This window comes from Mytilus trossulus, chromosome 12 (genome assembly GCF_036588685.1).
Source record: "Mytilus trossulus isolate FHL-02 chromosome 12, PNRI_Mtr1.1.1.hap1, whole genome shotgun sequence".
Taxonomy (NCBI): domain Eukaryota; kingdom Metazoa; phylum Mollusca; class Bivalvia; order Mytilida; family Mytilidae; genus Mytilus; species Mytilus trossulus.
The window spans coordinates 1,139,156-1,166,130 of record NC_086384.1 but is presented as its reverse complement, the minus strand read 5'-3'; the positions used below and the strand labels follow the sequence as shown (position 1 = coordinate 1,166,130).

At 33.2% G+C, this 26,975-nt stretch overlaps 1 protein-coding gene and 1 non-coding gene across 2 annotated transcripts; both read right to left on the bottom strand.

The window, feature by feature from the left end:
• Positions 1-589: 589 nt before the first annotated feature.
• LOC134693536 (uncharacterized) lies at positions 590-23,165 on the bottom strand. The gene is made up of 11 exons (XM_063554374.1): positions 22,958-23,165; positions 21,035-21,224; positions 20,093-20,217; positions 14,035-15,747; positions 12,444-12,851; positions 11,848-11,992; positions 9,562-9,668; positions 6,560-6,694; positions 5,461-5,560; positions 4,401-4,435; positions 590-3,306 (listed from the first exon to the last, which is right to left on the bottom strand). Exons 1-11 carry the CDS (start codon positions 23,055-23,057, stop codon positions 605-607), a joined length of 5,760 nt encoding a protein of 1,919 aa, XP_063410444.1. The 5' UTR covers positions 23,058-23,165; the 3' UTR covers positions 590-604.
• Positions 6,852-7,044, bottom strand: LOC134693910 (U2 spliceosomal RNA). Its single transcript, XR_010102520.1, has one exon. It is a non-coding gene; the product is annotated as a U2 spliceosomal RNA (small nuclear RNA).
• Positions 23,166-26,975: the final 3,810 nt, after the last annotated feature.

Sequence of the window (26,975 nt, the reverse complement as noted above, 5' to 3'; positions counted from 1 at the left end):
ACAACATGTAGCTTGAATAAATAGATCCCTCACCCATACTTTTTACTTTTATTTTTGAAAAAGCATGACATAAACTACATTTTGGCAAATTATTTAAAAAAAATATCATTATTAATTTTGATCTCAGCTCAATAATATCTGTGGAAGGGCAATAACTTCAATATATATCATTTTGTTCTTTAAAAATTTTACAGAAACATCATACAAGAAATAAAAGTGTTCATGTGAGAGCTTTCAATGAAAATTTTAATATTTCTCTTTCAAAGACCAAAACTTCTATGTAGGTGTGAGACTGCTTACAGTGCAATGTTCTTATGATTTCAAAATGAAGGTAAAACTGATTGATCAGCACTGATTTGACTTGTCTTAAACATTTGCTGATATAATCTGTAGATTTTGTTTTATAAAAATCCCAGAAGCAATCTAGATGGACAGAGCTTACAATGCTATTTTCCATGTAATTCATATTCCAGGGGGCTTTACTACTTAAAAATTATTTGACAGGCAATGATTTTCAAAATTGTCTGAGACAGTGACACCTTTAAGTTTGAGGTAAAATTCTCATAAATTCTGAAAAGAATTGTAAATGTTACTATAGTTACTGTTAGTTACCTCCTGAACTTCTTTGTTCTGTACTTTCTTCACTGATAGGTGACAACTGGTGCCCGGTCTGACAGTTATCGTCATCCTCCACTCGCCCAGCATTGATGTCTAATTTACCTGAATCATTCGTCTGAATGATACATTGAAATATATCATCATGGATCTCCTTTAAGAACTCATTTCTTTCATTGTTTGACTTGTTATCTGTATCATAAGTCTCTCTCTGATGGAAAACACCCTCCTCCTCTTCAGTAACCACATGTTCATAATTCTCTGTTTTGTTTGGTGTTGATGTTAAGTACATTGGAGGTAATCCTGGTGTGTCTCCGACATTGTTTGGATAGTTCCGTTTTATCTCAACTTCTATCTCAATAGGTTCTAACTCTTGTCCTGGACGTTGTCTAACTTTGTTTGGGGACCTATAAACCATGTCATCAGAATATTCCCCAAACTTATATGTATCTGTAGTCCCTTTGTTTCTACTGCTGCCTGGTGAACCACGGTTTTGGATTGATCTCAAACTTGTTAAACCACGGCTTTGGTCAATCATTTGATTAGGTTCACTTTGACTTTGGTTATTCAGGTGATGTTGTGCACTTTCAGTCATCCAGGTTGGTGATTGATTATTGATGTCATCAAGTGTGCCGTACATGCGACCTAGTGTTTCATGACTTTGATTAATGTCATCTAGCGTGCTATTACTGTATGTGCTATTACTGTATCTTGATACTGGAACTTGTGCCTCAGGACTTTGGCCAAACATGCGAGCTAGTGTTACAGGACTTTGGCTTGACATCTGACCTGGTGTTACTGGACTTTGACCAGACATGTACTCTGGTGTGGCAGAACTTTGGCTGATTAACTGGCCTAGTGTAACAGGTCTTTTACCAGGCATGTAATCAGGTGATGCTGGAGGTTGGCTAGACATGTTAATTGGTATTGCAGGAGGTTGGGTTCCCACGTTAAATGGTACACTACGATATTGTTTTTTGTGAGGACTTTGGTTGAATATTTCATCTGGTGTACCAAGACTTTGGGTAGGAATTTGATTTTGTGTACCACGGCTTTGGTTATACATTTGATCTGGTGACATACTGCTTTGGTTTGATATTTGATCTGGTGTCATACTGCTTTGGTTAGACACATTAGAAGGTGTTACTCGGCTTTGGTTTGATATGAAACCTTGGCTAGACACATTAGAAGGTGTAACATGGCTTCCATTAGATAGGTAATCTGGAGTCCCATAGCTTTGGCTAGATATATTGGATAGTGTAGCACGGTTTTGACTAGATATATAAGCTTGTTTCTGAGGACTTTGGCTAGACATGTGACCTGGAGTTTCAGGACTTTGACTGGACATGTAATCTGATGTATCATGACTTTGGCTGTATATGTGACCTGATTTCTGAGGACTCTGGCTGGACATATGACCTGGTGTACTATGAATTTGGCTGGACATGTTACCTTGGGTTTGAGGACTTTGGCTGGACATGTAACCTGGAGCTTGAGGACTTTGGATGGATATGTTTCCAGTTGTACCACCACTTTGGTTAGATATACCACCTGGTGAACCTCGTAATAATCTTTTTTGTGGTGACAAGAAAGTTTTCCGATGAACCATACGTATTTGACCATCATCATCTTCATCATAATTTGGGTGTTGTTCCTCTATTCTTTGTTGTGATACTACATCTTCACTAGGTTTTATATACTGAGATTTTATCTCATCTGTCTGACCATCACTGCTGCCTCTAATGAATTGAGGTTGTGGTGTATTATGTTCCTCAGCCTCACTTTCATTCTGCTTGACATTTCCGTCAAAAGATAACCTTCTAGAAACATTGTGTAAATTGTCATGACTTCTAGACTGGTCTTCTTGTGATTCACTCCAATGGTATGGTTGTCTGTTTTGTGATCGAGCCTGTAAATTCTCTTTGCTGGGTTGAGGGCTGAACTTGTCGAGGAAGTTCTTTAGTTCATATGTTTTTGTCATTTCGTGTCCAGGTTTGTGATAACTTTCTGACAGTTGGACTGCGTGTTTAGATGAGTCGTCCACTGATGGTAACCTACGATTACTCTGTTGCTGAACATTTTCAAAACTGATGTTAAAGTCAATCTTGTTATTGTTACGTTCAGTTATCACCATGTCCTCATGCGGTGGCTCTGGACTATCCTCCTGCCACATACCATCCACTGTGGCAGCTTTGCCTGTATTATTTCTCATATAGCGTGCATAAAATCGTTCCTCCTTCTCAACTGAATTGAAGATTTTATGCAGTTCCGATTCGTCTGGAGGATCAGGGAAAGTAAAGTTAGATCGATCCTCAACATAATACAATTCAGTATCAGGGTAATTCTCTTCATATTTAGCTGAAGGAGGTTGGACCATTTGTTCCTGAAGATCTATTGACATTGATGGCTCTGACATTCTACGAGCATGACGTAAATTTGTTCTGGATCCTTGTTTACTCCCCGATTCTAAGTTCTTTTTGATCAATTCTTGACTGGAAGCGGACCTAAACATGTTGAAGGAGTTCTGTTTTTTAAAATCTTTGAAATCATTTTCTCTAATTTCCATGAGTTCGTTATCATTACTGACCACACTAAGGTTATGAGTATCTGTCTCTTCATTGGTGGATTCTACTGTGTCATCATTCTCTCCAGTGGCAACTATTTCATATCCACCTTTATCATCACCTCCTCCTAAAAAAATGTATAAAATTTAACAAAATAAATACTAGTGCATGTTTCATTTACAAAATTTTAATTATAACTATTCATAATTTTAAATCAGCAGTTTGCACTTGGGTTGTGGTCTCATCTGTGTTTCTCAAAATGAAATTATGTATGAAAAATTATTGAGACCTGTATCAAGCTATCATATAAAATTTATACAAGGGAGCTAGGGAACTACATATCCACTTGCTTGTTTTTGACCTCTTTTTCCTATACTGTTGGAACCATAATTTCCAAAATAAATCCCCACCTTTCTTTTGTGGAATTGAACCTTCTTGTGAAATTTCATAAAGATCCATCCACTTAAAGTTATCATCCAGAATCAAATGTGTCTTTAGATGATGAAGATGCAGACAACGACATCAAAACATTATATGACCCAAAATAATTTTTGCAGTCATGTAAAGATCACCACAAAATAGCATAACAGTGCTGAAAGAGTTGTTAAACTCTTATCAATCATTATCTTTAAAACATGTTAGATGAAGCTTACATCATCATCATTAACAAGTTAAGTTATAATTAAGATTTGAAGACAGTAAATGAGAAATGTGTCCATAGAACACAGATGATGCCCCTGCTTGCATTTCACATAAAGTTTTGAATGGATGTAACTGAAGAACTGTAAAAGTGACCCTATCCAAATTTGTACTTGTTCTGAGTTTTGTTGTAAAAAGTTTTGAGTATAAGTTTCAAAATTCAGAAATTGTAAAGGGAAATAATTCAATAACAGTATAAGAGAAGCCATAAAAATTCAAACTTGATCTGTGTATTTTATGGTAATACGCATTGTGTATAAGTTTCATAACATTTGGTTGACTTAAACTATAGTTAGACAACAGAAACAAACTTTAGTGGCGGATCAAGAACTTTTACTAAGGGGGGGGCCCGCTCCAGTCATGCTTCAATGATTCCCTATATATTCAACCAAATTTTTCCCACGAAAGGGGCCCCTCCCCCTGGATCCTCCCATGATTACTTTGAGTATACTGTTGGTGGACCAATGTACAGAAGGATAAGGGCTTAATGCCCCCACCGTAAGGCTGGGTGCATAAAAATACCTTTTTCATCTGTTATTAACAGCTTTTTCTTATTCCTGAAATAAATTTAACAGAAAATCAATTATTGTGCATAAAACCACACATTTAAATAGAATATAAAATCAGCTATAGAATGATATATCTAATATCTATAAAACAGCTATCCAAAAGAGCATTATAACTCATTTCTATTCTTTTCATAAAGTATACTAGTTCATAAGCTGGTAACAATGCTATTAATGTGCAACATTTTTATGGCCCACAATGAAGTTGTCAGTGCCATATAGTTAGTAATTCCGTCATTATGTCATTCTTTCATACAGTTATTCCACAACAAACCATTATACAAAGTTTTTTTCTAAATACCTTCAGATATTGGGCATATATTTGGTATGTGAGTTAACCATGATGTGTTACAGATAAAGTTTAAGTTTCAGTCTGCTCTGCTAATTTTTGCCGAAATTACGGACTTTGGACTTTGATAAATTGTTGAAAATCACAGTTATACTGACTTTTTTTCTAAACGCCTTCAGATATTGAGCTGATTTTTGGTATGTTAGTTAACCATGATGAGTTACATATCATGTTCAAGTTAGGTTCTGCTCTACTGAAGTGACTGAAAATTGTTAAAATCACAATTATACAGACTTTTTTTTTATACACCATCAAATTTTGATTTGATTTTTTATATGTGAGACTACCATCATGTTTTTGTCCACACGTGTTGTTGAAATTTTTGAGATGGGGCCATTCTTTTTTTTGTTTTGACACATCTAGTCATTGGTACCAATATAAAAATATTTTTTTAGTTTGAAAATTTCCATCTCGATTTCAGATATGTTTTTGTGGTGATCATCAATTTCAACTTGCCATTAAATTCCCCAAAATAAGGCCAATTTACATTGGCTTTCTGGAATCCAATACATGTAGCACATTAGTCTACAAAATAAGATCTTGTAACATGTTTGTAATAACAATTGCCATGTCTGACTTATATATTTCGTTTTTTGAAAACTATGGTCTTATGTTCCCTAGGATAAATGTTACTGAAATAAATTATATTTGTTTGTTGACTTGTTACCTGTGACAGAGGCAGGTTATAACTAACACCAGAATGATGACAAAAACCAGGCTGGACATCAGGATAATCACTAGAATCAGATAATACGGCAGTGGCATCTCTGTAACATAAAATATAAACACACGTGATAACATGGCCACAATGATGACAAAAACCAGGCTTGACATCAGGATTATCACTAGAATCAGATAATAGGGCAGTGGCATCTCTGTAACATAAAATATAAACACACGTGATAACAAGGCCACAATGATGACAAAAACCAGGCTTGACATCAGGATTATCACTAGAATCAGATAATAGGGAGGTGGCATCTCTGTAACATAAAATATAAACACAGGTGATTACATAGCCTCAATGATGACAAAAACCAGGCTAGACATCAGGATAATCACTAGAATCAGATAATATGGCAGTGGCATCTCTGTAACATAAAATATAATCACAAGTGTTTAAATTGTGCAAACATTTTTTTTCTTTTAATTTTGCATATTTGCAGTAAGCCCCTCATTTTTTGTCACTTGTTAATCCATTAACTGTATTATGTATTTTATTTTGTATACATGCATTTTTGTCCGTTTTCTATTTGTATTAATAATTTTTGAAGGCCTCATGGAAGATTAACATGTAATTGTTAAATGTGTTACCTTCGTTAAATAAAATAAAGAATTTTATTATTATTATTATTATTATTATCATTCCCCCTTTTTATATCTAATGATTATTTTATTTCCCATGCACTTTGCTGTCTATGAGTAACTTATTTATACCCTACTCCTCCTTTTACTTATTCATATACTGTGGATTCATTAATATTCGTTGGGATACCAATTTTCGTGGATTTCGTGAGAACAGTTGAACCACGAAATTAAATGTTCAACGAATGACAAATTTTCTGAAGGCTTGAATGCAGACTTCGGCGAAACCACGAAATCAAATATCCACAAACATGTAAGTTTTCCTCAATCCAAGATAAATAAATACCCGGGAAAATAAATGAATCCACAGTAGAATCTGACATCAATTTTATGTTGTTTTTTTATGGAAAGTGGAACTAATCTAAAGAAGATGTCTTTGTAAAAAGTTAATGGTGACTTACTTTGCTCACAGAACATGCCCATATACCCTGATTGACACACACACTTAAATCTTTTGTGACCATGTTGTAGTCTTGCTGGTGTCCTGACACAACTAGCTCCATGCTGGCACAACTCTAATCCACACCACAGAACATCTGTAACAAAATGGCTTTGGTTATTTTGATATTACTAAAAAGTACTATATCATAGATCATTAGTGATAATTTAAGTCGTAAGAGAACACAAAAAGCTAACATTAAGACCAGATATTATTTCAGGGAACTTTTATTGTTTTATTTGTTCTCCCCCTGAGGGGAGTGGGCCGATCCTGGAGGTACTGCAATACCAGGCCAACCCGTGACGAGAGCGGAGCAAGCCCCTGACATCTCATCGAGTACCAAAAATCAGTTTAATATCGAAGTACCCACATGGGGTACGTATCAGATATTAAGCTGATAAGAACAGATACTACACTTTGATCTTAGCCAAAAGGCCGAGAAGCGATACCAATTTCATAAATTCTCTGGGAGGTCAATAAAATAAATTGTATCATAAGAAGAGGTATTGAATGTAAAATATATCTGCATGCTTTCGATGCAAAATTATTACGTTGAATGAAGAAATAGTCATCTTCATATTTCTAAATTCATAACACTACATTTATTTAATTTTTTGGTATTGATAAAGTTTAATTTATTGACCGTGTTTAATCAATATTGCAAATAAAAGAAAGCACGTAAGTGAAAAGTAGATAATGGTTATCGTCCTTAGCTTGTTATAAACATAGGTAGGTCGTTATCACTACTTTGTTCTATTTATAGCTTACAGGTAAACTACTATAGTATAAATCTATAATAAGAAATCAGTACTGAGTGGCATTTAAACTAACAAATTTTAACATGATGGTATTCTATTAAATCTAAAAAAAATTGTTAATAATTGTTCCCTTTCTGCATATTTTCACATTTTATTAATTTCATCATATCATATTATAATCAATCACTTACATGTATATGTATTGACATTTATCTTGACTTTACAATAGTCATCATGTTCTAATGGAATCTATCCAATCCAGTGTGTAAGATACTCGAGGTAAAATATTAGAATTCTTACTCATAATTTGTTTTTTTGAATGATATTTTTTAAAAGATTTTCACCAGTGTTTTTTATCCTCTGGATAAAGTACCCTGGCCGAATAATACCACTGTTACAGATATACCCCTGTCATATTTTCAAAGAATAAACTTCAATTACTTCTCAATGTTATATCAGAAATTATTAGAGAATTTATTTTCATAGATATAAATCAGTCACCAAAGTCTTATGAAAACTGCTCAAAGCACTTCAAATTTATAAGAATATCATCCCAAAATTTGAAAATCACCCCTTTTTTTTATGAATAAAATTCAATAACTCAGAAAAAAAATTACAAAATTTATAAATAATCAAATTGTAGCTTACAACAATAGATATAAACAATCTACCAAAGTTTCATTAAAATTGTTGTTACTATGTTTGAGTTATTGTTATTGTCCATTATCATAAACAGGAAAATCCCCCTTTTTCTAAATGAATTAAACCCCATAACCAGTAAACTTGAAATCTGAAATTCATAAAAATTGAAATGTAACTAACATCAATATATATATATAAACAATTCACCAAATTTTTTAGGAAAACTACTCAAAGCAATTCTTAGTTCTAAACTGGAAAATCCCTCTTTTTGTAATAAATCAAACCCCATTACTCGAAAAACGTAAAATCTAAAATACATAAATAATTCACCAAAGTTTCTTGCAAATTGTTGAAAGGGTTTTTGGGTTATTTTTTAAAAGTGGAAAATCTTCCTTTTTGTAATGAATAAAACTTGGAAATGTAAATAAAATTTATAAATAACACAAGGGAGCTCCCATCAATAGATATAAACAATTCACGAAAGTTTCGTTCAAATTGGTTAGTTAATGTCCAGCATGTTGAGTATCAAGCACATTTAAAAAAAAAACTAAATATCTCAATGATGATTGTGACTTAGTTTGGTTAAATTTAGCCCAGTAGTTTCAGAGAAAAAGATTTTTGTAAAAGTAAAGCAAGGACGCCAGGTGATGAGAGATGGCTATTTGTGTCACCAAACTTGTTTTCTTGCTACAAGTAAAACATTGAAATTTCCCTATAAGTCTAGTATAATCTTTGTATTAGAGTTATATTCCCTTAAATTGCTAAGTTGAAAACCAGATTAAAATACATGGCCATTGGGGAATGTGTCACTGAGACACAGATATGCCCCACTGCATATAAGATTATGAAGAGACATAACTCAATAATGATAATAGTTAAACTAACCATATTTGAAATTAACCTGTGTTTGTGGTAATAAACATTGTGAATAAGCTTCATAACATTTACTTGACATGCTTGAGGCAAACTAAAGTTAGAGAACAGAAACGCAAAGGAGCATAACTCTAGTACAGTAATGGTGAAGCCACCAAAACTCAAAGTAAGAGAATGGAACCAAAAAATTCAGCATTTTTTTCATTTTAAGGGGCATAACTCTAGAACGATCAAAAACAGTGACACCACAAAAACTCAATCTTGATCTTTGTTTAGTGGTAATAAGCCATTATTGTGTATACGTAAGTGTCATATCATTTGGTTGAGGCAAAAGAAGTTCAAGACCAGAAACTAATTATGGCACTATGGATGCACATAAAAACCAAAAATGTATGATATTTGTTAAAATGTCATAGGTAATGCAATATATCTCTTTTTTTCTGTACACAAATAACCAGTCTAAGGAATAAGTTGCAAACGGTCTCCAAATTTTTAGATTTAATCAAAGAACTAGATTGATTGTGTACTGTGATTGTACAATCAAAGATGGCATTATACCAGAAATTTACCTTTAGCAAAGAACAGTGTAGTTGCATTTGATTTTTTTAATCTTAAATTAAAAAAAATTGTGGATTTTTTTTTTTAAAGCTTTCTTCAATTTGATTGACAACCAATTATCTGTAAATCATACCTATTTCTACATCAGAAGTTTGTCCATCAGATGACACACAATGGTACACGCCATGTTCTCCTCTTTGTGTTTCTCTGAGTAGTAACTTATCATCAACAACAAAAACTCTGAAAAAAACATTGGTATAAAAAGTGAAACTGCTAATATTTATGTTAGAGACTAAGAGACAAGATGTACATAATAAGCTACTTCAAATGGACCATTTGCGTTGATGATTTTGAAATAGGTTATGGGTATATATACTTTATTGTTCATTTTGCTGGAAATGTAAGTTTTCTGTTTTAATGGCTTGATTTTTCTTTATAATAGATTAGACAGTTGGTTTTCCCGTTTGAATGGTTTTACACTAGTAATTTTGGGGCCCTTTATAGCTTGTTGTTCGGTGTGAGCCAAGGCTCCGTGTTGAAGGTCGTACTTTAACCTATAATGGTTTACTTTTTACATTGTTATTTGGATGGAGAGTTGTCTCATTGGCACTCACACCACATCTTTCTATATCTATAGGTGTCATACCACCAATTACTCCTTCAAATTTAGAACGTATGTGAAAGTAGGCCTACTCGGACAAAAAAATAGTGCATTTGATGTCCTTTTTTACTTAAACTAACCGACAAATTGGCAGAAATGAAACTTTTGGGTGAAAGAGAAATATATTAAGACCATTTTGAGCTAAAATTTACTTGTTTATGAGTTTGCATTCAAAATTGAGGATTAATGCACTCCACAGTATACTAATTTAAGATTTCCAGAAAACCAGGGGTAATTTTCAGTGGTACCTCTATTCGGAACACCTTTTCTTTTTTATATGATTTTAAACACCTATTGAAAATTGGCATGTAGAAAGCTGATACATGTAGGATTCAGGATATACCTGGTTTGTATGAAGTTAAACTTAAGGTAAAATATTTAGAAAGCTGTGAAAATTGTAAAATTTGGTTGAACAGATATGGACTTTTAATTGGTGGTATGACACCTATATACAATAATCATCATTTCAAGGTCATGGATAAGTTATGATCACAGATCAAAACATCAATCCTATATTAGGATCATGGAGTAGTGATGTTCACAGTTTATCTATAAACTTTGGCAAATCAGTATTGATGACCTCAAACTGTAAAAAAAATAATTAAAAAACAAGAATGTGTCCAAAGTACACGAATGCCCCACTCGCACTATCATTTTGCATGTTCCATGGACCGTGAAATTGGGTAATAATCTAATTTGGCATTAAAATTTGAAAGATTATACTATATGGAACATATGTACTAAGTTTCAAGTTGATTGGACTTCAATTTCATCAAAAACTACCTTGACCAAAAACTTTAACCTGAAACTTCCACTTTCATTTTCTATGTTCAGTTGACCGTGAAATTGAAGTCAAAAGTCCAAATTGGTTTTAAAATTAGATCATATCATAAGCAACAAGTGTACTAAGTTTCAAGTTGATTGGACTTCAGCTTCATCAAAAACTACATTGACCAAAAACTTAAACCTGAAGGAACGGACGCACAGACGAACCAGCGCACAGACCAGAAAACATAATGCCCCTCTACTATCGTAGGTGGGGCATAAAAAGGATTGAAGTCATATTATGAAACTTAAATATTATTATTGGGGAATGTGTCATGCCCCTGTATGCATATCATATACAGTTATAAAGGGACATAACTGAAGAACAGTTAAAGTGATGCTTCCAAAATGTGCACTTGATTTTAGTTTTGTGGTATTAAATAAATATTGTGTATAAGTTTCATCACATTTGGTTGAGGCCAAATTAAGTTTGAGAACGGAAACGAAAATTTCATCAATTTTTCCTTTTGAAAAGGGGTAGAACTCTACAACGGTTAAAGGGATGCCACCTTAAATCAAACTTGATATGTATTTTGTGATAATGTTTTATAACATTAGGTTGAGGCAAACTCATGTTAGAGAATGGAAATCAATTCTGAAACATACAGATGTCTGTACGTACCTACAGATAGACAAGGGTAAAATTTAATGTCTCCTCCGCTATGGCAATGGCTTAAACATAGTTTTAAAAAAAGTTGTGCTTTTAAATTTCAACATCCAATAACACAGTTGTTAAATAAAATTTAGTGACCACATGATTATTTTACATTAACTTAATGATAATTTGTATCTATTAACCAAATATCAAATTAAAAAAAAATAATGATGACTTGAAAGGTCTTTTACCAAATAACTCACAAATGTCCACAATCTCTAGAAAATTTCAAATTTATAAATGCAATATTTGTTTAATGTATAATCAAACATTCTAACCTTTTAATGACAGTGTGTTGGTCTATTTTCTTTCCTTTAGGTGTAATCCAGTATACACTATTCTGTGGATTCTTTTTTATTCCATTTATTCCACATTGTAAAACAGCATCATTACCTTCTAAAATCTGCATCTGTTGTCGTTCCACTAAAATAAAAATGTAAATGTGTTCAGTAACAAATGATATTAATAGTATAATTTGATGTGAACAATGTGAATCTCAACCTGATATATAGTCTAGTCCTGAGATCAAGTTCTCTCAATTTATCTTCAACATTTTTATATAAAGGACAAGAAAAAAACTAAATTAATTTTCAACACCATGTGTCCATAGTACATTGATGTCTATGTTCAGTGGACCATGCAATTGTGGTCAAATCTCTAATTTGGCATTACAGTTAGAAAGATCATATCATAGGGAACATGTGTACTTCATCAAAAACTACCTTGACAAAAAACTTTAACCTGAAGCATACAGACAGACAAACAAAAGGACAGATGGATAAAGGAACAAATGCACAGTCCAAACAACATTTTGTCATTTTAAATGGGATGTGAAGACAAATTTTAAGGGACAATGAATAAAAGTTTTGATTACCTAGCTGGTTACAAGAATCTGTTATGCAGCGTTTATTTTCCCGTGTAACTGGCCCTTTACAGTGTTGCCATCTTTGATCATGACAGAACTTCTGTCTAAATATAACTCCCATACCACAGGTGACAGAGCATTCAGACCACTGACCCCATTGTGAGGCAATGACCATTGGAGCATGGGTAGTGGTGGTTGATGTGGTAGTGGAGGTTGTAGTTGAAGTTGTGGTCGAGGTCGTGGTTGAGGTGGTGACAGGGATTGGACAGGGTGACCTTCCACAAGAATCCAATTGTGAGTCCTGGCCTTCACATCCCTCGTCAGCCATTTTACAATCTCTCCTCCTTATAGATATACCTGTTCCACATGATACACTACACTTACTCCATCCAGACCAAGAAGTCCATCGCTGATAGGCTGTTAAAATAATAACATCGATTAGAAGCTTTTAATATGATAGACATTTTATGCAGTGAAAATAATAACCATAAACATGTTCTAACAGCAATTATAAACATTCCACTTTAATTTCAAAGAAAAAGTTCATTTTCTTCATGTTCATGTAAAATGTAAAACCATGATTGATTAATTGTTGGTTGGTTGGTTGCTTCATGTCCAGTGGCAAATATTTCATGCACGTTCAGGACAAAGCTTTATAATATATGTGTATGAATTTTCTATATATTTAAATATTTATGTACAGGTTCCATTCTGGCTCCGTGAGGAAGATACCATGCAGATTTACTCATTCATTGTAAAGTTGATTTTCCAGGCGCTTATACATATTTTATATGTATATATATTATTTATTTTTTTCGCCTTTTCCCTGAAGGTTCTTTATTTGAGATAAGTGATATGTAATGTTCTTCATACTGATATAGCTTGATCACTTTTTGTTTGCATACATGTACAAATGTACATATGTGATCACTAATATTTATATCTAATTCTAATTAATCTTTTAAGTGGTAAGCTGTTTCAAATTTTCATTAAATGATCAATAATTTGATTATTTGACATTCTAAAATGACATTTTTCTTCCGCCTTGGATACAAAGCCCTGTTCTAGTTCCAATAAAACATGTGATTGACATCACAATTGAAATTGCAAAGTCAGATGAATATTAAAAACACCGTAGATCAACATGTACATTTTTGTTGGTGTTGCTCTCTATGAAATTAAATAAAAACATTAGAAAAGTAAGTTTAGATATGTCTGTTCTTTTTTTATTGTTAAACTGTCGATTTTTTATCACGTTTTTAGTTCTTCAGATTAAAATGGTGACATTTCGAGCATGTATTAAAGGTCCGCTTCAAAGAGCAAAGTTTCAAAATATTCCTATTAGAATCAAAATAATTCTATCATGCCATGCACTATGCTCATTGTAACATGGGTAGGCTATATATTTGTCAATATTAAATACCTCACTGACGCTTGGTTTTAATATATTGACAAGTATAATGTCTACCCATGTCAAAATGAGCATAGAGCGTGACATTAAGGAATTATTTCTTAAGTATAATGTCTACCCATGTTAAAATGTGCATAGAGCATGGCATGATATAATTATTTCTTAATACAAATATGAGCCAAAACTTACCAGAGCAATCAGCTGGGCAAGGAGCAAATTCCATACTTTTACCAGTACAGGATTTACCATGCTGACATTTCCTTTCCTTCATTCTAAAACTTTGACCTTTACAAGCCTTAGGACAAGCTGTCCACTCTGACCATGGTCCCCAGGCATCTAAATTATCAAAGTGCTGCTTGATGACCTTTAGTTCTTCCAGTATGGCAGCTCTTGAAGCATGATAAGATATATTATAAAATTTATGAAAGATATCAGCCATGGCGTGTCCAGTTTGAACATTAACATTTTCTGAACCAGTATTTTTACTCTTTATTAATTCAGCTCTTGCTTTAACCATATTCTCTAAATTTTGAATTTCTGATTTGGACAGATTAAACAAACTCAATAACTTCACAACATCTTTTCTCAACATGACCATTATATATTCCTTAGAGTTGGTTAAATTCCTTGTATAGTTTTCCATCTTATTGCCAAGTTGAATCAACACTTGACTGGTTTTATTTCTAGGTGACGCCAGGAACTTTTCAATGAATTTATGTTCAGGACTCTTTCTGTTTTTATATTTGTCAATGGACATATATTCACCCATGTTCTCAGAAATATGTTCATCTGAGTCATCAAACATGTGTTCATCTGTTCCATTAAACATATGTTCATCCATGCCACCAGATATGTGTTCATCTGAGTCATCAGGCAAATGTTCATCTGAGTCATCAAACATTGGTTCAACTGTCCCATCAAGCATATGTTTATCTGAGTCATCAGGCAAATGTTCATCGGTGCCATCAAACATATGTCCACCAGTGCCATCAGACATATGTCCACCAGTGCCATCAGACATATGTCCACCAGTGCCATCAGATATATGTTCATATATATTATTAGACATCTTTCTCAATTTTGGCCTCTGTTGGTACTCAGACTTATGATCAATTGGAGCACTGTGACCTAAATTCTGCAAGCTACTTGTACGTTGTCTTAAATGTGGCCTCTGTTGGTACCCAGTTTGGGGTTCAGTTGGATCACTGTGACCTAAATTCTGCAAGCTACTTGTAAGTTGTCTTAAATGTGGCCTCTGTTGGTACCCAGTTTGGTGTTCAATTAGATCACTGTGACCTGTATTATGCTTAATTTGACCACCGTGACCTACATTCTGCCTGTTACTTGTATGTTGTCTTAAATGTGGCCTCTGTTGGTACCCAGTATTATGTGCAATTGGACTACCGTGACCTATATTCTGCCTGTTACTAATATGTTGTCTTAAATGTGGCCTCTGTTGGTACTCAGTATCATGTTCAACTGGATCACTGTGACCTACATTCTGCTTGCTACTTGTATGTTGTCTTTGGTGATATTCAGAATTATGATTAATTGGAACCTTATGAGCTTCCATCCTCGAGCTAGTTACATGTTGCCTTAATTTTGGTCTTTGTTGATATTGAGACTTATGGTTAATAGATTGAGTGTTTTGAGTGTTATATTGAGAATAATGATATGGGGAAGTCTGATCTATCTCTCTATGGTGTCTCCGGTGTCGTCTATTTTCTGTCAATGTTTCTAGAGCCTCTCTTTGATGAACTATAGATATTACTGTATTGTTGTTCTTTGTTCTGATGGTTTTGTGATAATTGACCAGCTTCTCTGACTTTTGGACATGTCCAACAAAGCCTTCATCAACACCCTTTCTAGCCACAATGCTTCCATGGGAATGACTGCTTCTCCCTAAAATCACACAAAAAATAGTTTTAAAGATTAATTTTTTTATCTTTTAACAATTTTGAATTTTAATAAAATTTTATAGTACATTATTTTGGAAGAATTTAATTATACAACCCCTTTATTGAATATATTCACCCCAGAAAAAAATAATGCAAATGACATTTTGAACAAGAATGTGTCCCAAGTATACGGATGCCCCACTCGCACTATCATTTTCTGTGTTCAGTGGACCATGAAATTGGGATAAAAACTCTAATTTGGCATTAAAATTAGAAATATCATATCATAGGAAACATGTGTACTAAGTTTCAAGTTGATTGGACTTCAACTTCTTTAATCAAAGAGCAGAATGCTCTGAGGGATACGATTGCCATAGTTTTCATTGACACATGCATAGCAGTTCTGCCAAATTTTCATTAAACAAATGCATGAGATTTGGCCAAAATTGAAAAGATCAAAGAGGAAAAAAATAGATCCAAGAATACTGCCGCAAAAAAGCATGAACATGTGTGAGTCTCAAGCATTTTTGGCTGGTAACCCTGGTATAGCTAGATAGTATTATTCTCTAAACTAATTCAACTGCACATGCAAAATGTAACAATCTGAATAGTCACTCAACTTAAAGAATAGCCAATCCCCGTTACAAGTGTATGAGCCATGTACTTATTGTGTTTTATCGAATTATAGTTATCCTGTACCATTGTAAACTCGTACCACTAAAAAAAACTTGTACCAATGCAAACGCGTACCATTGCTAACTCATACCAACTTATTTAAATGCATTCAAATGGTGTTAAATGATGCATATACATGATATACGTTACTTTCACCCAATACCTCTGAAGTCTGTAAAATGTATATAATTTGAAAGTACAATGACCAATTTGTAGCTAATGTTCCTTGTATATTGGATATTTCCACTTTATTTCTATTAAGTTTACAAACAGAAACCCATAAAACATCATATTTTTTAATATATTTTTCTGAATGGTACGACTTCGGCCAGTAGTACAAGTTAACTTTTTTGGTTCCAATGCCGTGGTACGAGTTAACTTGCTTCCGTATCTTATCGCCATAATTCTAGGAGGAACCCTAAACTGGACCCCTGTTGGGTTCACTTATTGCTACACTGAACGGCGGACCAGTTTAGGAGGAACCCCATTTCTTACTCTTTAATTATTGAAGTTCCTTTGGGTCAGAGGGCATGACTCCTTTCCGTACACACTCCTCTGTTTACATTGAGATCGTTCTTAATATAATACGACGTTTATCGGCATTAACGAGTTAATTCTTCTTGACGAATACTTCGAAAAGGGAGACAACTCGAAACGATAATATGGAAGATTCCATTTCTGCTGAAGGGGTGTTATAGGTAATTTTTACGATGAAACATTTATTTTAATTTGAATTATGCATATGATTTAAAATTATGCAACAACAATAGCCCTCCATATGCAGACAGACATAGAAAGAATCCCAAGAGTTTCAAATTAATCAATGAAGCGGGGAATCACTCAATCTGATACCCCTTGAAATCAGGAAACTACACGCATGTGGAGTCTCACTAATTAGCGACAAAAAGCGTCAAGTAGCGACAAGAAGAAAAAAAATTAGTGACAAAAAGCAACAAGAAGCTATTTAGCGACAAGAATACATTTTGTTATCACATACATCAAAATATTTTTTTAGGATTATATTGAAAGATGAAGAAATAAAAAAATTTCGAGGAAGAGATTGTGTACTTTTTATTATCATATTGATAGATGAAGAAATTAAACATGTGTAAGAGCAAAGGAAATGTAAACGCTATAAAATGAAAATAAAAACAAAGATTTGTCACCTTCCTTTTGAAGAATTTACTAAAACAAAAACATGAAATATTATTTCCTTCCTAACTGTACAATTAATTTTTCCTGATAGGACCAACATTAGCTGTGGCTTCACTCTAAGGTAATACACAATTAAGAGCATCAAATGAGATTAACTAGGTGCCGTGTCCTTTGTTTAATTGCTACAATAACATCCATTAACACCTTCATCAATTACACACACCAGAATATACAATTATTGTACTGAATAGTGAACACCTGTTGAAAACTCAAGAAAAAGAATTAGATTTACAAGTTTCATTTTTTTCCCTATCAAAATTAACTTTCCTGTCGTTGAAATTGTTTTCTTTTGCAAATTTTTTTAATATTTATTTCGAATAAGTAATATAAATAAAAAAATGTTTTCTTGTCGCTAAATAGTTTCTTGTGGCTAATATTATTCTTCTTGTCGCTTCTTGCCGCCTTTTGTCTCTACAATTCTTTTTGTCTCTAATTAGTGAGACCACGCATGGGCATTAATACATAAACAAACCGCGACTTGCGATTTGGAACAAGAACGTTTATTAAATGATATGATGAATGATTCTCCATTTCTTTATGAGAGTACAGTATCAAATATCAGTAACATAACGGTAAAATATAGAAATACTCCACTTCAGTTCTTGTGACAGAAATAGAATTATCGATTGGCTTTCAGAGAACTCTCGCAAGTTATCAAAATTTGGGAATTCCTTCTGACGTGTTTCTAAATTTATAAAAACACTAAATATAAATACTGTTTAATTCTGATTTTCCGTATTGTTAAAAACACGCATATAAGTCAAGGAAATATCACACATGAAGATTATGAGTAAAACATTACAGGAAAGTTGTTTATGTTCAATTGTTTTGCTTGTTTTTACCTTTTAAAGCAAGACAATCATAAGAATCTGAGATGTTGCTGAATGTTTAGAATAAAACGAATGACGTGAGGGAGTGTATCATAGGGTCAATGGTAAAAGTCTACAGATTGCTTGACAGCAATCGTATCCCAAAAACTACCTTGACCAAAAACTTTAACCTGAAGCTGGACCAACAAACGAACAGACAACAAAGGACCCACAAACCAGAAAACATAATGCACCTCTGCTATCGTAGGTGGGGCATAAAAATTATGTCATTTCGAAAAAAGAGGTTAAGGTATAACTAAATAAAGGGTTATCCTGTTGTGAACCCCTGACAAATATGACAAAGAGAATGCTTTATGTAGCATACATTTAAAATGTGTTTTACAAGACAACTTTTTATTTTAAAGAAAAATAATTTTAAGTAAAACTTCTGGAAAGATCAAAACAACCAAAGGTCACCAATTGGTCTCCAGTCAAAAAGATGTGCGCTTCAGCTTGCCCCTTCACAATAATATATACTATTTCAACAAATAAAAGCCACATTAACCTCCAATAAGATGCAAATGAACAAACAAAAAAATAAACACCAAGAAAGGCTAGCAATATAGAGGTACCCCATAGGAGTAAAGATGTGGTGGGTCTTAACTTGTTTTGTGAGACACAATAGTTTTACTTGAAAATATTAGGTAATTATTTTGCATTTAAATACTGTTCTGTTTAAATTATTAAGATAAAAGGGTAGGGATGAACACCTAATATAACACAATTTTCAGAAAGAAAAATGTTTCTTTTCTTTATCTTCAAAAATCTTATTCATAGATATTGATCCTTTTGATGCTGTTATATAACATGTATGAATTAGTAAACTTTTTTCCCTGTCATGTATTCATATAGAAGAAAATTTGAGTATCATGACCTTTATTTCAGCAAATTTTATTGACATTATTACACCCCAAATCCATTGGATAATTGATAGGTTGGTTTTAGATACATGATTTATTTCAGTTGTTAGAGGCTTTGAACTAGCAAGTACTGTCAGATCAGTACTTAAAGTGTTTTTTGTTCTTGGAATACATACAAGTAACCAGCCACATCCACGCTGTGTTTTTGATGTATCCTATTTGTATCCATCAGATGAGTTTAATAGGTTTTTTTTCAACTGATTTTTATAGATCGTTCTTATGATGTACTGTTTCACCACTTCCCAGGTTAGGGGAGGGTTAGGGTCCTGCAAAAATGTTTTACCCAGCCACATTCTGTATGTATGTGTTTGTCCTAAGTCAGGAGCCTGTAATTCAGTGGTTGTCGATTGTTAATGTGTTACATATTTGTTTTTAATTAATTTTTTTGTACATAAATTAGTTAGTTTTCTCATTTGAATTATTTTACATTTGTCATTTCAGGGTTATTTATAGCTGAGTATGCTGTATGGGCTTTGATCATTGTTTAAGGCTATACGATGACATTAAGCTGTTAATTTCTGTGTCATTTGGTCTCTTGTGGAAAGATGTCTCATTGGCAATCATACCACATCTTCTTTTTTATATTTCTTGACACAGATATTCATTTCACAATCCTGCAGCTTTACCTGAAGAAAATACAATGGTCAGTTTAAGTTTTTCCTGATTATACCTGAAGATAATACAATGGTCAGCTTGAGTTTTTCCTGAATTTTGCCAATCCATACTGCCACCTTTACATGGTAGGTCTCACCTAATTTCAGCTTGTCTTTTTTCACTGCACATTTCTTTTTTTTACTGGAAAAGTAAAACAGACATTTAATAATGAACATATATAAAATGTCATACAAGTGAGAGGTTGAGCGCCATAAAACCAGATTCAATCCACCTTTATCGTCATTAGAAAATGTCTGTACCAAGTCGGAAATATGACAGTTGTCTTCCATTTGTTTGATGTGTTTGTGATTAAAATATTGCTTTTGATTTTGCCATTTGTATAGACTTTAAAATTTGAATTTTCCTTGGAGTTTAGTATTTTTGTGATTTTACTTTTTTTGGATAGAGAGTTGTCTCATTAGCACTGAATTATATCTTCTAAATCTAAAATTGAAAATGGAATTGGGGAATGTGTCAAAGAGATAACAACCTGACCATAAAAAAAACAACAGCAGAAGGTCACCAACAGGTCTTCAATGTAGCGAGAAATTCACATCTATGTAATTCTTATAGAACTTAATAAGAAGTATTGTGACCATTTAAAATTATTGGTCCTAATTCTTGAACAATAAATCAGGAAAAATAAAAAAAAACTTAAAGGAAAAAAGAAATTAAAACTTGAACTTATAGAATGCAAATTAATTTACTGATGTAGTGAAAATATTGAGGCATCTAATTGCCATATTTTCGTGCAAAAGTTTTTTAATAAATTATAAGAATTGAAGATTGATGGGTGAAGTTGTTTTACACTGCATCAGCACCAAGAGGATATATCAGAACAAGAGAGTTTAAGCATGGTATCTATAATATATGTATAATTATAATCAAGACAAGAATTATGAATAGATTTGAAACTGATTTATAATTACATGAGTCAATGTTAGTGTTAGAAGGTTACCTGCAGTGTGGAAGTGTAAGATTCTGTGGCTTTACAAACTGCCAGTGAATAGTTCCTGGGTCATAATCCTGTCCATCACAATCTGTTACCCCTAGAGCAAGTACATAATAGTTCCCTCTCTGAGCAAGTTTACCAGAGTGACATGCTGGACTTTTAACTGTTACTGTAAAACAGCCTACGTGTTGATCACCTGAAAATAAATTTTAAATTCTTAAAATGAGATTGCACACTGTCAGGCATTTGTCAGGGGAGATTAATCTCTGTTAACATTCTAAATATCATTCAAACCTGAGTTGTGTTACAACATTATTATACTGGAATTTTTAATTGTAAGATTTAAATTTGGGGAAGTCAACAAAGTATAAAATTTAGTAGAGATACTAAACATAGAACTTTCTAAAAACAAGAAGTTGGTGACTATATAATTATATAAATTCACTATGTGTGGAATTTTAAGGAGTGATGTTCAAAATTTGTGAGTCTACAAAAGCATATGATGGAAATGGAAGCATAGTTTTTTCCACAATTAATTTATTCATATTATTTTTAATTCACACAGTTGTTCACTGTGTTTGATTATATAAACATTAAAATGAAGTCAAAAAATGAATTGTTATCCCGCTAACATGTTTAACCCCGCCACATTATTCATGTATGTGCCTGTCCCAAGTCAGGAGCCTGTAAATTCAGTGGTTGTCGTTTGATTTTGTGTTACATGTTTGTCTTTCTTTCATTTTTTTACATAAATAAGACCGTTAGTTTTCTTGTTTAAATTGTTTTACATTGTCTTATCGGGCCTTTTATACCTGACTTGCGGTATGGGCTTTGCTCATTGTTGAAGGCCGTGCGGTGACCTATAGTTGTTAATGTCTGTCTCATTTTAGTCTTTTGTGGATAGTTGTCTCATTGGCAATCATACCACATCTTCTTTTTTATATATAATGTATTTAATTAAAAAGACAAAAACTTTTTAGTACTTTCCACAGCTTCTCTAAAAAAAGGCTATAATAGTGTTTTGTAATGAATTTTTAAATATTAACCAAAGCTCAGAACCAAAGTGTGTTTGTATCTTCACTATCTTTTTTATGTATGATCTTTTGATATATGTTATCTATATATCCTCTTTTATTATTTGCCAGTTTGCATTTTTATATTTATAGATAATTTTAACCTGGCTTGGTTTGGCATTTTGATCATGATGATAGGAAACAGTTATATAAGATAAGATAAGATAAGATAAGAAAACTTTATTTTGATTCGGCATGAGTACAAATAAGCAACACAAGCTCTAAGGAGCTTTTGACCGAATATAAAAACATATAAATAACATAAAAACAGTGCATTTTGACATATAAAACAACCTGTAATACAAAGTTGAAATCTCACATACATAGCATGCAATAAAATTAATCAACAAAATTTTAAAATGAAGTAAAAACATGCTTGACCAGAGCAACCAATAAGCAGCATAAATAATAAAACAGTTTAAGAATTATCTGCAAGCAGAACAGTGACATTCCAAACCGTTCCAGGACTGAACAAGGACTGAACAAGAACAAGAGTTAAATTCGATATACAATATATTATGTCATTAGAGCCACAACAGTGACCCACAGATTAATCACTGCATCATGTGCTAAGCTACAGATTATGTTGCTTAAATTTAAATATTTGTATTTTGCACCAACATAATTATTTGATTTCTGATTTGATTTGATTACCCAACGGTTGAACCGAGTTTGCAAATGGTTTGCAAGCAGTCTATGGCTTAATTGTTTAAGAACTCTGTCATCAGGGGGACAGTAACGATGGATTTGGTACTGTAATTTAAATAATATACGTATAGTATTTGAAATATGAATCTGAATATACATATACGCAGTACAAGTACAATACATGTCATAAACACGGCAGAAAGCTTACAGATTGTATTTTTCTTTTTCGTTATGTCGGAAAACAACGCTCCCTCTTGACTTAGCAATAACAGGACAAATAATCTTGAAGCAACAATGAGGAAATGCATTGCTTCATTTTCTATTTTCTTATACACATCAAAGATTCATTTTAGATTTTGATTTGCTAAAAATTAACGTTACGCTGGAAACCGGAAGTGCAATTCAGAAGTGATGACGTCAAGAACGTTTTCCGGTGCACGTAATTTCAAGTTATCTCCCTTAGTCGTAAAATCGCAGTTTGCAAAAGATGTGCAAGCCTTGCAGAAATGTCGTGTGCTCATTTTTAAACGTTACGTGTTTTTAAATTTTATTCTTGGCACCTCGCGTTTGCATAATCTGACGTCCAACGGCTGTGTTGCCAGACGTCCACGTCAGAGTAATCTCGGACTAGCATAACGGTTAATCAAAAAAAGACATCGTAGTCTGCGAAACGACTTTGTCTAAAGCAACTTTGTCAAATCCATAGATGATAGATGAGGGGGAGTCGGAGGGGTCCTGTTCCCGAAATCCAGACGTCCCGTTAACTCCCCGGGCCCCTCATAGATTGATCCCATCTATTTTGCATCACTAAATTGCCCAAAAATGAAAAAAACAAACTTCTCAAAATTTAAATTTTGCTCCGGGTCCTAGCGATCTCCTGATTAATATGAGTCGATTATGAATAAGATGTTTTCTTTCTAAGCCTTCAACTCTCTTTATCATAGCATAGCACAGTGATGATGTAAAATAACAATAATTAGACATAAAGATCAGCTGGAAAAATGTTTGACTCATCAGAGCCATCAGATCTCCGGAAAGAATGGGGCACTTCACTACTGAATTAATAGGGGATGCCGCTGAGGTTTTGTTATAGCCTATACCCATTATCCTATTATTAACCCTCTTGACTCAAACTCTAAATTTTAAACTATTGGTTTTTATGTGGTGTGTAATGATCCATAATGTAAGTCATGTAAGAGTCTTTATCCATCTCACATGGAGTAGTTGAGAAGATAGATAGAGACACCATTAAAACCAGAGACTCTTTATCCATGATTTCATATTGAGTAGTTGAGAAGGTAGATAGAGACACCATTAAAACCAGAGAATCTCTATCCGTGCATCTCATATTGAATTGAGAAGAAAGAGAGAGACACCATATAAGAACTAGAGAATCTTCATCCATCTCATCATATTGATAATGATATCATAGCTCCTTTAGAGTCGAGTGAGGACAAACCCCCAGTGGTGATTCTGTAGAGTTTGCCACTATGCAATACATTTACTGTGTGGAGACAGAAGGTAGATTACCTCGCTGCATTAACAAAGGTTGAATTAGGAAGTTTTTTTAAGTCAGTTTTACCAGTACTACTTCTGATCAGTGATTGCTTACATTATAATTACAGAGGGTGGTAGAAAGGGGGATGCTTGCACGAAAAAAACGTGAAATAAGACATAATTTCACATTGAAAGTGAAATAATATCTGTCATGAACGTTTCACGAAAAATAAAGTCTTTGATGTGAACCTAAGGTCCTTTTGTGACTGAGTCACTGTCTTTTTATACATATTTATAAACTCTCTGTTTTACTTTATATTCCCGATTTGGTATACACATTTATTATATAAATGGTTTACGGCTTTTAAACAAGAGGCTCTCAAGAGCCTGAATCGCTCACCTGAATTTTTTTGGTTTAATCTCTCATCAATGATTATTTTGGCTTTTCAATTTATTCAAATGTTCTTTGAATCGTCCTATTTTCTTCAAAAGCAAAAAAAAAATCATTTTCTCCTATGTTCTATTTTAGCCATAGGAGCTATGTTTCTTGACATACAAGGAAATGAAATATAAAATTTATACTAGATACTCTGAAACTCATTTAGCCTAAGTTTGGCTGAAATTGATACAGCAGTTTCAAAGGAGAAGATTTTTTTAAAGTAAGTCAACATGATGATCAAATTGTGAAAGAAGTCTTTAAAGGGCAATAACTCCTTAAGAGGTCAATTGACAATTTTGGTCAAATTGACTTATTTGTAGATCTTACTTTGCTTAACATTTTTGCTATTAACAGTTTATCTGTATCTATAATAATATTCAAGATAATGACCAAAAACTGCAAAATTTCCTTAAAATTACCAATTAAGTGACAGCAACCCAACAATGGGTTGTTTGATTCATCTGAAAATTTCAGGGCTGATAGATATTGACCTAATGAACATTTTTATGCCATCTCGGATTTGCTCTAAATGCTTTCATTTTTGAGATATAAGCCAAAAACTGCATTTGACCCATATGTTCTATTTTAAGTAACGGCGGCCATGTTTTTTGACGGATCAAAAATCGAAGCACACACTTTGTGCAGGATAATCTAAGAAACAATCATGCTAAGTTTCATCCAAATCCATTCAAAAGTTTCAGAGGAGAAGATTTTTTAAAGTTAGCAAATTTGATGAACTAATTGTGAAAAATTGTCATTAAAGGACAATAACCCCTTAAGGGGTCAGTTGACAATTTTGGTCATGTTAACTTATTTGTAGATTTTACTTTGCTGATCATTTTTGCTGTTTACAGTTTATCTTTATCTATAATAATATTCAAGATAATGACCAAAAACTGCAAAATTTCCTTGAAATTACCAATTAAGTGGCAGCAACCCAACAATGGGTTGTTTGATTCATCTGAAAATTTCAGGGCTTATAGATCTTGACCTAATGAATATTTTTACCCCATATCAGAATTGCTCTAAATGCTTTGGTTTTTGAGATATAAGCCAAAAACTGCATTTGACCCCTATGTTCTATTTTAAGTAACGGCGGCCATGTTTTTTGACGGATCAAAAATCGAAGCACACGCTTTGTGCAGGATACTCTAAGGAACAATCATGCTAAGTTTCATCCAAATCTGTTCAGTAGTTTCAGAGGAGAAGATTTTTTAAAGTTAGCAAATATGATGAACAAATTTTGAAAAATTGTCATTAAAGGACAATAACCCCTTAAGGGGTCAATTGACAATTTTGGTCATATTAACTTATTTGTAGATCTTACTTTGCTGATCATTTTTGCTGTTTACAGTTTATCTTTATCTATAATAATATTCAAGATAATGACCAAAAACTGCAAAATTTCCTTGAAATTACCAATTAAGTGGCAGCAACCCAACAATGGTTTGTTTGATTCATCTGAAAATTTCAGGGCTTATAGATCTTGACCTAATGAACATTTTTACCCCTTGTCAGATTTGCTCTAAATGCTTTGGTTTTTGAGATATAAGCCAAAAACTGCATTTGACCCCTATGTTCTATTTTAAGTAACGGCGGCCATGTTTTTTGACGGATCAAAAATCGAAGCACACACTTTGTGCAGGATACTCTAAGGAACAATCATGCTAAGTTTCATCCAAATCTGTTCAGTAGTTTCAGAGGAGAAGATTTTTTAAAGTTAGTAAATATGATGAACAAATTGTGAAAAATTGTCATTAAAGGACAATAACCCCTTAAGGGGTCAATTGACAATTTTGGTCATATTAACTTATTTGTAGATCTTACTTTGCTGATCATTTTTGCTGTTTACAGTTTATCTTTATCTATAATAATATTCAAGATAATGACCAAAAACTGCAAAATTTCCTTGAAATTACCAATTAAGTGGCAGCAACCCAACAATGGTTTGTTTGATTCATCTGAAAATTTCAGGGCTTATAGATCTTGACCTAATGAACATTGTTACCCCTTGTCAGATTTGCTCTAAATGCTTTGGTTTTTGAGATATAAGCCAAAAACTGCATTTGACCCCTATGTTCTATTTTAAGTAACGGCGGCCATGTTTTTTGACGGATCAAAAATCGAAGCACACACTTTGTGCAGGATACTCTAAGGAACAATCATGCTAAGTTTCATCCAAATCTGTTCAGTAGTTTCAGAGGAGAAGATTTTTTAAAGTTAGTAAATATGATGAACAAATTGTGAAAAATTGTCATTAAAGGACAATAACCCCTTAAGGGGTCAATTG

Bases quoted from the DNA above. Each gene is read 5' to 3' on its own strand.
- LOC134693536 (XM_063554374.1), bottom strand. From the start codon at position 23,057: ATGCATTTCCTCATTGTTGCTTCAAGATTATTTGTCCTGTTATTGCTA. The intron at 6,695-9,561 runs GTATGATTTACA...ATTTTGTTACAG, and splicing joins AACTTCTGATGTAGAAATAG to ATGTTCTGTGGTGTGGATTA. The intron at 4,436-5,460 runs GTAACAAGTCAA...AATTTATTTCAG, and splicing joins ATAACCTGCCTCTGTCACAG to GAATAAGAAAAAGCTGTTAA.